The sequence below is a fragment of the Mixophyes fleayi genome, chromosome 2 (genome assembly GCF_038048845.1).
Source record: "Mixophyes fleayi isolate aMixFle1 chromosome 2, aMixFle1.hap1, whole genome shotgun sequence".
NCBI classification, from domain to species: domain Eukaryota; kingdom Metazoa; phylum Chordata; class Amphibia; order Anura; family Limnodynastidae; genus Mixophyes; species Mixophyes fleayi.
The window spans coordinates 71,663,451-71,676,623 of NC_134403.1; the positions used below are offsets into that span (position 1 = coordinate 71,663,451).

General features: G+C 38.8%; 1 protein-coding gene across 5 annotated transcripts in view; it reads left to right on the plus strand.

Annotated features, from left to right (window-relative positions):
• The window catches only part of PDE1B (phosphodiesterase 1B), a 301,797-nt gene that overhangs the window by 244,296 nt on the left and 44,328 nt on the right, over positions 1-13,173 (plus strand). For all 5 annotated transcript variants that reach the window (XM_075199244.1, XM_075199243.1, XM_075199246.1 and 2 more), the window contains 5 exons: positions 2,497-2,610; positions 3,112-3,294; positions 4,686-4,752; positions 6,929-7,045; positions 12,944-13,084. In XM_075199244.1, the coding sequence (XP_075055345.1) occupies positions 2,497-2,610; positions 3,112-3,294; positions 4,686-4,752; positions 6,929-7,045; positions 12,944-13,084 (622 nt within the window). The remainder of the gene's footprint in view (positions 1-2,496; positions 2,611-3,111; positions 3,295-4,685; positions 4,753-6,928; positions 7,046-12,943; positions 13,085-13,173) is intronic.

Sequence of the window (13,173 nt, forward strand, 5' to 3'; positions counted from 1 at the left end):
TGTGTATTATTTTGCAACCAACTTAATAAGTATTTCTGTCCTGACCTAAATACTTATTACATTATTTTGACCCAACTACTTAAAAATCGTGACTACACATAATTATTTGGACTCAGGGGTGCCTTGAAAAAATGATGGTGACCCTAAGGGTGCCTCGAAGTGAGAAAGTTTGGGAACCACTGGTTTAGCTAAAAGGGAGATATGTGCTTCTTTCAAAAGTGTTGTCTTAATTTTTGTTGTTTAATTGTTGCACAAATTTCATCTGTATTGTTCTTGTCTTATTACTGCCATGTGAAAAGACAGATTAAATAACCTGCCATTTGTACAGCCACAATTTCGATGATGGCCATACCCCTTCATCAAAGTAGTGAGCATGTTGGCTTACTAAGTGACTGTCGTGCTACTAGTATCACCCCTTACACATCTTGGTCAATCTGCCCATTAGAAAAGATGCAAGTGCCACCATCTATTCTGACTTGTCACACTCTGTGTACTAATAGTATGTAGAGCATAATCAATTGTAATTATTTGGTTCCAGGGCAAAACGGATTATTTTTATTGGTGCTTATCAAATGAGCTAAAATATGACTTAGGTGATTTATGTTTGCCCAGGAAATCAGATACAATCCAATGTCTGAGAGATGTGGCTAGTACAGGAATTCTGCTACTTGTCTTGATTATTTGGTCATTGGGTGCCTGTGGTTTACTCTGTGTGTATAATACTTCATTTAAAGTTAAGAGAGCTGGCGGTGTGGCCATTGCACATATTACACAAAAGCAAATGTCTGTATGTTACATTTATAAGACCAAAATTTTACTTAATATTTATTAAATAATGCAAAATAAATACATTTTTTAAATAGAGGATATTCCTCCTGTAATATACAAATACAGTGACAAAATATAAAAAAATATAATGAAAATAACTGTAGATATTAACTTGATATACACAAATAACTAAAATAATTAACATAGGAGTTATTGAAATGCTAAATCAACTATGAAGGTATATAACACTGACCAATAAGATCCTTAAGTTCAAATGAAAACATAACAGTGTAAGGGGCGCATACACACAGTTGTTGATAAACGCCTTCTAAAAGCATAGAAATAATATTATACTATGTCCTTGCTTTAACAGATCAATGACTAAACTATCTGAAAGCTTCCTTGCAGCATACAGTAGTATGTACTTATTTTATCAGGTCAAAGTGCATTAACTCCTGTGTATAGTACTAGACTGGGCATAAAAGCCCCACCAGGGAAATTTGCCCCTTATCACCTGTGCTCTATATCACACTGTGCCCCTCATTACAGTGAGCCCCTTATCACACTGTGCCTCCGTTATCACACTGTACCCTATATCACACTGTGCCCCTTATCACACTGTGCCTCCTTTATCACACTGTTCCCCTCATTATGCTGTGCCCCTTATAACACCATTCTATTCTACTTACCTTCCTATGCTCTTCTTTTCTTCTGTCTTCCTATTTCTGTTAACTGCTCCTCTCAGTGCAGTTCCTCATGGACAGTGTTGGCATGTGATGATGACATAATGCCCGACAGTCAGTAAGGGTGGCCCATGGAGCGAGGCACTGTGCACATACTTCTCTGGCACTCAGCCTTACATGATTGAGGAGTGTGCGCTGAACCCCAATTGGAGGAGCTCAGCAACTATAGTTACTGAGTGCCTGGGCATTGCAGTGCATGCACTGTCCCAACAGCACTGTATCTAAGGCATTGGTGAATTAGGGGGCCCCAGGTGAACACTCATCCCTCTATGTTAAGAGGTGAAACACCCAGATAGTGGGTCCCCCGGAGATTTCCCTGGTAATCTGGTGGGTTAGTCCGTCCCTCCCCGTGTACGAGCTCCAACATATGACAGAAGAGCCTGACAATTGTATTACACAGTGTAACTAAATCCACATTATAAGTTGCTGTTGGTGAGAATGGACACAAGACAGCGTGGCTACAAAACAACTTAATTTACTGTATCCAATGAAGTTGTTTTATAGGTTATTTGTGTTAATAAAGAACATCAGCTGTACATTGTAGTATCAACCATTTACTGTGCTTCGGTCTGAGCTGGAACTCTCAGAAATATTCTGGATTCGGACTTTAAGTAAAAGTAATACATTTGGGCTGTTGCATGCTTATTTACTAAGTGAGGAATAAAACGAAAAGTTTCATTTGAACTTTCCTTCTAAAGCAGTTAAAGTTTCAGTGGCATTGAGTTGTCTAAGTGATGTTGAATATCATCCAGTGTGGTGATTAGGGCCATAAGACTGAGGATTAGTCTGGTCTAAGTACATGCAATAGATTTTATGTGACGTGTACATGGACAGATTTGTACAAGGTGAACATTTTCTTGCATTTGTCCTTTATGGATAAATGATTTGCAAGTCAAATGTATATCACGAGAACTGCTGGTGCTCATATATCCCAATTAGGTTTTCAGACTTGTAATTACCTCTCATGTCTCTTCTTTATCTACAGCCTCAAGTACATGGTGAAACAACTAGAGAATGGAGAGGTCAACATTGTGGAACTGAAAAAGAACTTAGAGTACACAGCTTCCTTGCTGGAAGCAGTATATATTGACGAGACAAGGTGAGACTTTCACATTAATCACTTGCACAAGTCACTGATTACCATATACAGCAATCGGCATCTCTGAGAAAGGAAGCTGGGTCATTAGCTGTAAAATGTTCTTTAATCATCAATCACAGGATTTGTAGAGGGGGGGTTTCCACACCACGCCACCAGTGGGCGTGACCAGCATGCATGGGGGTGTGGTTAAAATTATAGACAGTGCTTGGCTGCTCTCCAACTCTTCCTATCCCTATAATATACTAGAGCCGTGTGAAGCTGGGGCAGGGTCCAGCCACCTCAATTATACAGTGCCCCAGGCTTGGAGGGGGGTTTCAGACACTAGGAAACCCGCCCCTCGGTTTGCCTATGAAGTGGATAATTTGAACATTTAGCACTTGGTTTATAACTTACTGAGGAGTTTATATTTTACTACCATATGTGAAAAGTGAATATTAACTTTGATTTATTATTTCATGATTTTTTTTCCACTATAATGACCCCTGAACTTTCTTTTTATAGACAAATTCTAGACACAGAAGATGAATTGCCGGAAATTCGTTCAGATTCTGTCCCCTCTGAGGTCAGGGACTGGTTGGCGTCCACATTCACACAGCAGACACGATCAACCGGTCGGCGGTCTGAGGAAAAACCCAGATTCCGGAGCATTGTACATGCTGTACAGGCAGGGATCTTCGTGGAAAGGTATTGTCATCAAATTGTCATAGAGAAGTCTTTATTCTCCAGAAGACTCATAGTTTTCAACATTTAAGTACTAGCAACATTTGCTGTTGGACAAGTGTATTAATTCACATTACATGTTGCACAATCTGTAGAAACAGGAGGCACCCACACACTAACTTAACATAAAAATGCCCACAGCCAATAACTATTAAATTACATATACAAATAAAGAACACAGTGTAAGAAGCAACTTTTTTATAGATAGGTAGTAAATGTGTTTATACATTTGGGCACCATTGTTTATATACCTAAACTATGAACAACAAATTAGTGTTTTCATATATCGAGTCTAAATAATAATATAGAACAGAAAAGCCATGTATGAAACATGAATGTAAATGGCTCTGTTAAATCTTACCCTAACTACTCACTGTAGAGCTGTTAAAGTAGGTTTCATTTCTTCCTACCTCCATCAAAAACAGATTTGGATACAGGACAAAGAGCTACAGTGCCAAAGCACTGCATGTCAACTGTCATTCACTAGTCCTATCTTTATATATGATTCCACCAATCAGCAGCTTGTATAGAGCATTCCTGTTACCTTGGAGTTCTGGCTGTGTACTGCTGCTTGATAGAGAAGCTCTGCCCTAAACAAATGGCAGCTTTATCTGAAGGATAGAACAAGCAAAATACTGAAAGAAATAGAATTTGGTGAAGCATAAACACTTTTATCTATTAACAATTATTTATATAGTGCCTACTTATTACAAAGCACTTTACTCATTCATATCAGTCGCTACCCCAGCGGAGCTTACAATCTACATTCCTTACCCCTTGCCCCTGACCCCCGCCCCCGGGGGGTATGTCTTTGTAGTGTTGGAGGAAATCAGAGCACACAGAGAAAATACACACAAATATGGGGAGGATATAAAAACTCCACACATTTATTTCAAGTATGTAATTTACCTCACTAATTCACACACTTTCATAAATGTTAAGTTAATTCAAAAATAGTTTTACTCCTTCTTTAATCAGTGAGACCACTGTGTTAAAAAAGACAAACAAGAGAATTGTATTTTGTTAGCTGTAAATTCGTGTTTGGAATTTTTTGGTTATGTGGCAATAGAAAATGTTATTTTATAAGTGTACACAACTTCATGTGGATTGCCAAACATGGTTATAAGACAAACACCCTGTAACACTGCAACATATTATTTATTTTTTCACGAATCAGAGAATGTTATTTATCTTAGACAATGTCATTGAAATTGAGCCATAAAAGAATTGCAAGAACTTAAAAGTGTTTTATCCTGCAGTACTTCTGTTTAAGTTTTGTACAGTTTATATACATTACTTTTGTACATAAAAATAGAAAAAATATGTCACAATTTATTTCCGTGTTCTCTTTCCAGAATGTTTCGAAGAACGTACACGGCAGTCGGCCCAAATTACTCTGCAGCTGTTGTTAATAGCTTAAAGGTGTAGTACACAATGCTTGTCCTACTATGTACCTAGGATCTCTCTTGCTCTGAGACACATAGGGCTAGATTTACTAAACTGCGGGTTTGAAAAATTGGGGATGTTGCCTATAGCAACCAATCAGATTCTAGCTTTCATTTATTTAGTACTTTCTACAAAATAACAGCTAGAATCTGATTGGTTGCTATAGGCAACATCCCCACTTTTTCAAACCCGCAGCTTAGTAAATCTAGCCCATAAGGTTTTATGAATATCTCAGGGATTCTGCCAAGAATTTCAGGAACTCCTACTCCAGAACCCTTTTCTCCACGTTTTTCACTGACTTTATTATTTATTTAAGTCACTTATTCTGTGTTTTTTTTGCTTACTGAAAACCCATTATTGGTGGTCTTCAAACTATTATACTATAAATAAAATACCCATTTTACTTATAAGTGTGACATTTATATATGGTAAATGCAAGCATACTGTAAATTCTGATTTCAGGATCTAAAGTTCTCAATGAGAACACATGGCGGAGGCAGTTATTTTGTTACTTATGCTTCAGTGGTGTCACTAGTGAATTAGTAGGATGCATTCTCAAACACACAGGTTCAAGCTATAAGATGGTTGTCTCTACTATGTGTAAGCAAAATAATATGACTATTAAAGACTTTCAGCAACAGCTTGCATAGCAAACAATGTATGCCAGGATCATTAACATGTATCTGTAGTGAGTTTATGTGTTTACTTAGAATGTAACCAGATTAAGGGGTCTATTTATCAAAAAGTAGAAAACCCTTAATTACAAAGGGGTCTTGTTAAATTTGTAAATGCACAGACTCCAAAGTGAAGTTAAAACTGTAATTTATCTATATTTGTATATTATTGTTTCTTATATATTTGTTACATCATATATCTAACTCCACTGGGAACTAAACCACATATATAATTTTGTATGATATTGACATTTATGACAATATTTCCCAGTCCTTATGTCACAGGAATGCTCTGTTCGGGTAATTTGTCTCAGAACTTTCTCTTCCCTCCATTTTTTATGATATCATCAAATGGGGTTTTACGGTCTTCTAGTCATGGATAGAGCTCACGTGTTTTAAAATAGAAAATCAGGACATCAGTGACTTGACTTTTTCTCTATATATTACATATCTTGCAAACTTCTGAGAACCAAATTAACCGAAATATTAAAGTGTCTGTTGCCACAAATCATGTTTATTCCTCTTCACAAGTTGTCTGAAATATAGAGAAATAAGCATTCTGACCAGGATTGCTAACCCTTGTATATAATTTTACTGACAACCTTATGCAAATTTACTGATGGACAACATGCATAGGCAAACCGAAGGGGGGTTTCCTAGTGCCTGGAAACCCCTCCAAGCCTGGGGCACTGTATAATTGAGGTGGCTGGACCCTGCCCCCACTTCACACGGATCTGCTTGAAAAGGGAGCACCTAACAGTAGTGCATGCAGCATTGCCCATGTATATTATGGGGATAGGAAAAGTTGGAGAGCAGCCAAGCACTGTCTAAAATTATAGCCACGCCCCCATGCATGCTGGTCACGCCCACTGGCGGCGTGGTGTGGAAACCCCCCTCTACAAATCCTGTGTTTGTTCCTGACATGTTACAAGCACAGTGTTAGCATTTCTACAAGCGTGAAAGAAGAATCATCCACAACAGATACAGAATCAGGGAGGTCAAGAAATAGATACTAAAGCTTACAGTGTTTTATAATCATTGGTTTGATACATCTTTGTATAGGATAACTGTGTCAGGTAAAGTCACATTTTACCAGCTTCTGGTGTTTTCTTACTGACAAAAGGAAATGTCACTACATTCTTATTGGCTTTCAGTAAATTTACAAGAAAGTCAGTCCAGTCCCGGTAAAATACACACACTTACTAGTCATTGGTTCAATACCTAATTACAGTCAGCAAAGGTGAAGGTGAATCAGCACATGGTTCTAATAAATCGTCATGCCCAAGCTTGTAATCACACAAGACTCAAATCAGTATCTTTAGTGTGACTAGAATAAGTCAGTTTATTTCAGAGGATTAAGGTTTTGTTATATATGAGGAAACAAAGATGGATAAATTGGAAAACTAGGAATGTTTGTATAATGCTAGTAACCTTTTATACTTACACTGATCCTTCCTGTTTCACTCAATTTTCTGTAGCACTTGGACCTCTGGGACTTTGACGTGTTTGTGTTGAACAGAGTAAGTGAAGATCATGCCCTGAAAACTATTGTGTTTGAACTGCTGACCAGACACAACCTGAACAGTCGATTTAAGGTAATTTGTAAAATTATTTATTATTTTCAACCATTGATCTACTAAAGAAAAACACATACTTCAGAATTTCATTTTCTGATAGCATTTTATACTATTGAGATAAAATGAGAGTAATCTTACAGGACCACCCCACAACCCTATCACATACACTGACCACGCCACTTATCCACTTGTTTTGCAGGGTTTCCGTGAGAAGCTCTGCTTGGGTAACATTTTTACCTTATAGGAGCCCAACTTTGCCTGAGCAGTTTGCCTGAGCATGAGAGAATTCATCAAGGCACAGATCTTAAGATATGTGCGCTATTGAATTTGTGTGTAGATCTGCTGTGCTCTACTAGACAAGACACTGCATGATACGTCCAAAGCCTATGTGGATTATAAATTCGCCAAAGAATGCACAGAAAAAAAAAATGCATATGTATTTAATGCCACTAGTTAAAAATAAAGGTATTAGTAATCAAACAGTAAAAGAAAAACAGAAAACAGGTGGGTTTTTCCCTTTATGAAATACATTTACTAGAATGCTGTTAATGTCTACTGAACATAAAATACATTTTTACAGTTGCGCCTGATTGCAGACACACGTTATAACAGGTATACGAGGCTGTCATCACTAGTGATCAGGACTTAGACTAGTCCTGTAGCTGGAGCAAGAGATACGGCAGCAAAACAAGTAACTTTGAGACGCTCAGAGTTTGATTCGGACGTGGCTGAGTGCGCTCTAGTTTGGCACGTGCCCTACTGTACATTGACTACAGTAAACCGCTCCTTCCCCACCCCATTTCCTCACCGAAATTGTAGCCTAAAGTAAGTGTCTTTTAAGCACTTGCAGCTGAAGGAGCGGACAGTGCTGCGTTTACTGGTGTATGTCACATTTCTGGGCATGAGCAGGGTGATTTAGCATACGATACCTTCAAAAATAACAGATACAAGCCTTGATGAATCAGGCCCTGAGTTTTTAGTGTGCAGCTGACTTTAAATACTATTATATATTGCAAGACCCTGTGATGCAGTATAATGATTGCACTTCCTGCTGCCAAACTTGTGGTATTAAAAGAGGACTGGCATTTCCACCTTGATCAGCTGCTAACTACCTTGTAGCTATGTGGTAACAAGATTGACCCAATAGGGCTTCTGAAACGGCCTTTACTGGGGGAGAGAGGGCCAAATGATGCATATTTTGACAGAGGAAGTGGAAAAAAAGCTGTGCTCAATATATGTTTAACCTGCACATTTCATCATTGCTGTTGCAATCTAAAAATGTACTTTGCTTTATTCCATCGTCCAACAATCCTCCCTGTGTATACTTCCAGAAATATTCTCCTAACAACTGTATAGTAAAATGTAATCAGCTGATTATCTGTCACCCTCAATGTAATACCAGTTGTGATGTGTGTTCTAAGCTGCCAGTATGAAGGTCATTTGCCTAAAGTACGCCATTAAATAAACACATTAAAAGCACCAGTAATACTTGTGAGTGGCTGTCATATTTTAGTGTTCATGGATCATCGTCTTTATGTGCTTGCATGATTGTTGCTTTCCTCAATACAATGGAAACTGAATACAATGTGCTCACAAGCCACAGCAGTTACATAACTAATATGCAAAATGACAATTACATGCTAACGATTGTACAGTGCTGCTGAATAGACGAATACTTGCTTCAGCTATGCTTTTTTAGAAACTTGTCTATGGGACATATAGGACCTGATTCATTAAGGCACGCAAAACGAACACATTAATCGGGCATACGCACATCTGTATTCAACTAGTAGTGGATTTAAATATACGTCTGTTGTTAAATACGGGTCTAGGTCTGCTCTGCTCTAACAGACAAGGCACTGCAGGATATGTCCGGAGCATATGTGGAATATAATGTTCCAAAACAATGCACTGAAAAAAAGAAGTTTTCAATGATTGTCACCAGTTAATAATATAGTCATTAATGACAAAACTCCTTCTTCCTCTATTTCTTTTCATCCAATACATTTATCATGATGTTCTTAATTTCTACTGTACATAAAATGCAAACACATGTTCAAGCATGTATACACAACTGTCATCAATAGTAATTGGCACTAACACCTTACCTGTATATGGTACAAGTGATACGACAGAAAAGCACATACCTTTGAGATGCCCAAAGCTTGAATCGGACGCTGCTGTGTGCACTCAAGCTTGGTACACCCATGTTGTACATTGACTACGTGCATACGCCCATTCCCCTACCCGTTCCACCCCTGAAATCATAGGCTACCATATGGGTCCTTTGCGCTCGAAGATGAATTGGATGTTACTGCATTCACTGGCACATATTGACATTTACGTTCCTCAATGAATCAGGCTCATAGTGTTCTGTTATTTGACAGCAGAGCTTACATGTGTAATGGGGCGAATGGTTGGCACCCCAAAAGTAGTGAAAGGATGATTCTACAGGCCCGGTGGTATGGTAGAGAGGCTAAGGTCCTACCAATAGTGTTGGAATAAAACAAGGAACACAGGGCTAAAACTGCATAAACTCTTGGCTTTATTCTCTTTGCTTGTGGCATAAGGCTTTACCACTGGAGCAGAAAAGTAGCGGTAGTGTAGTGAAGTAATACCATGATACCATCAACATGCAATGTTGTTCATCTTGTCACAAAATAAATAATATTTTAGGAATCTTGGTTCAACAATATGCAAACATATATCAACACACCACATAGGTCACTGAATAAATATATCCAACTTTAAATTTAGGCACTGTGCTTCAGTGAAAAGGATTTCACTGAATAGATACTTTAGGAGACAAGCGATTGCTACGAGTTAATCAGATTATTACATTAAATGCTGCAGCAGTAGATAATATAGACCAATCAATCACATTCTTTTAGTGCAATTATAAAGATGATACTTATGACACAACAAGCCGTAGAGATGCAGCAAGGAGTAATCCAGCCAGTTCAGGTTAGATGAAATGACTGTACACTAGGGTCACTTTACGATATACAAAACCCAAGGGGTTATATTGTAATCCATAGGTTTAAGTGAAGTTTCAGCTGACACATGGAGCTTATTTACTTGTGCAAGGTGAAATCAGTAATCAACTTGAAGCATGCATGACTCCTGAGCTCCGGAAATAACAGCAATTCTGCAGAATAAACAATTTCCAGTCTGAAGGACTCAGTGTCCACTTAGCAATCTGTCTAATGGAATAAACAGCTCTCTCCCAGTAACTGTAGGGTTAAACATCTTGCAATTCACTCTGCAACAACCATTTTAGGCAGTTTCACATTAGAATCAAAATTTTGATGCAATATAGACAAACTCTTGTGACAAATGACTTTTCTCTCTATGTCCCTGGCATACTGCGTCAGCTTGCAAGTAACTTTAAATACAGCAGATTTGGCTGGAATAAACTCTCCCTTCAGACAGAAGTATAATCTCTCAATAACAATATTACAGTCCCGGTCAGAGATTTTAATCACACAGTTTGTTTTTTCATTTGTATCAATCACTTGAACATAGCAAAGGAAAATGCATAATAAACTTATCTGTCTTCATATGAGTCCTGCTGACATCTGACAGGCACTGGCACGCTAGTTCTTTCCTATGGGCTGGCTTTTAAGTCTTAGAATTTTAGCTGAAATAATCTCTCAGGGCAAAGCAATAGCATTCAGTGGCTCTTTGTGGGAAGATCCTTCATTATCACAGGCAGCCTTCATAGCATTCAAAGCACACTTCACACCAAAGCCTCCATTCATCCTTAACAGTCCGTTTTTGTCTCCTCCCCTTTTCCCCAAGAATCTTGGAACCTTCTAGTTCATTCGTTGCAGTTTACCCACTCCAAAATGGCCAACGCAATTTGCATTTACCTTCCCAGAGACACTTTGGGGAACTGTGTTATTCTGAATGAGTGCATACAGTAATATACTTGTGATTTGTAGGGTATTACACATTCAAGCATTTGCACACAAAAATGCATTAAGAAGTGAATAAGCCTACAGACAGACAGGCAGATCAGACAGGCAAAATAGATGCTTATGGTGTTCACAAAATCTGACATTTATTTTTCATTTTATGGATGCAGAGAAAATGAATGAATGAATGAATTGCCATTTTCCTTCAGCCTGAAATTGTGGTTATAGCTTATCTATAAATTTTTTAACAGCTTTAGCAAGATTTGTAGTTTCCAGAGAAAGCTTTCAAAGAACATGATGTATAGCATGTAAAAACATTGTGGCTGGATCACGTAGAAAGAATTTATTGTAGAAATGTATTTCAATTAGTGGTGCAGGTGCCAATTTGCATAGTTGCAAATGTACTTATTTGTTATATTGATATGTGTTTTGTATGTAAATGTATTGATATCGGAGACAGCATGTCATGTTTGGGTTTTGTAACCTTTCTATAGGAAGTCCCAAGTAAGCATATAAGTGGAGGGGATGTGGTTTTGTAACTGCCTGGAGACCTTTTAGACCTTTTAATAGCTGAATTACCAACATATTTGTTGAGCCTGAAAGCACGGGTGCGAGGGGAGGGGGGTATTAGACTGGCTGGTAGACTTCCTATGTGTGTAAGACTCAGGATGCAAGTAATCACAGATTAACGTGAATTTTGCAAGTTCAATTGTGTTAAAAGCAAGATTAGAGGAAACTATATATCCTGATGGTAAACGTTCATGATAACACCTCAGACGCTGTGGTGCCGCTAGCAGCAATGTAAAAAGATGTTAAACCCCTTCAGGTTGAGCGATGTGCAGGCTGCAAGAAGCTCCTGGGTTGGTGAGAGGGGCAGGGGGCTGGATTACCTTCTGGCAGGGTAGACCAATCTAACCCTGCATCCAGTACCAATCCTCTGCCCGCTACCTGCAGCTCTGGCCAGTGTGATCGGTCAGGGTGAACCATCCACAGCAACCTTGATCTGAAGTAAGAGGTCAGGTGTACCACCCTAGGTATCGAGCAAGGAGGTACCCTAGCAGCGAGAGTTACCTTGAAGGAAGCGTTCCTAGGTGCCGGTGAAGGAACCTAGTGGTAGCAGGCCCCTCCTACTGCGGATAGATGGGCGCGATTTGGGATAAAGAAAGGTTACGGTGGCAAAGCATGCCCAGCCGGTCCCTAGCAACAATGTACAGGGTGGCATAGGACATCCTTCCTGTCACAAACATGTCCTGATTTAAACGTACAATTATATGGTAGATCTAGGGATAAATGTTTGAAAGATATTCTGTGACTTTGCAGGCAAAATTTAAAACAGCAGTGTATTTAAAGGAAAGTTTTGTGGCTGATCTGTGAAAATTTGTGCCATTTAAATAATTGATTGAAGTATGTTCTAAGTTTTTTTTTGTACACATGGTGCTTGTCCAGCCTGACCTATGTTCCACAACTCAGCATCAGTATCAATGGAATCACTGGTGTATCACAAACGTTAGCTGCACAGTCTAAGGGTATGTGTACAACTGTGCCTTTCTGTGTACCAGCGTTACAGCCAGTCTGAATAGCTGTTAAATAGTGATCATTTATCTCAGTTACACTGGCACTTCACCAATTGTTTTCAACCAAGGATGTTCAGGGTCCCTCAAGTGTTTGGGAATGTATCAATGTTTGCTGACACTGCATTCACTATAAAGATCAGTGCAAGCTGTAACCTGTTAGCTACTTATACCCCTAGAGCAGGCCTTTGGCTCCTCTTAGCTCACATTAAGTGGGATCATTATGACAACTACCAGCTGAGCTTGTACGGATGGAATTAGGCACAGTAGGTATCACTAGTTTGTCAATGTCAGTAACATGGGACGGTACCATGACTTGTTTATATCACCGATGTGCTTAGTTCTGCTTTGTACATTTATTGTTAAGCAATTTGTTGGGTGATGGTTACAGAATATCCATATTTCATATATGTGAACTGTCCTCATAGATTCCTGTTGCGTTTCTAATGAGCTTTCTGGATTCCCTGGAGAGCGGCTATGGGAAGTATAAGAATCCTTACCATAACCAGATCCATGCAGCAGACGTAACACAGACGGTGCACTGTTTTCTGCTGCGGACAGGCATGGTGGTAAGCCATTTCCAGTTCTATTACTTCCCCTGTGTGCTATATAATATTATTGTCATGTAATCCTAAATTATCACGCATCCCTGAGGTCT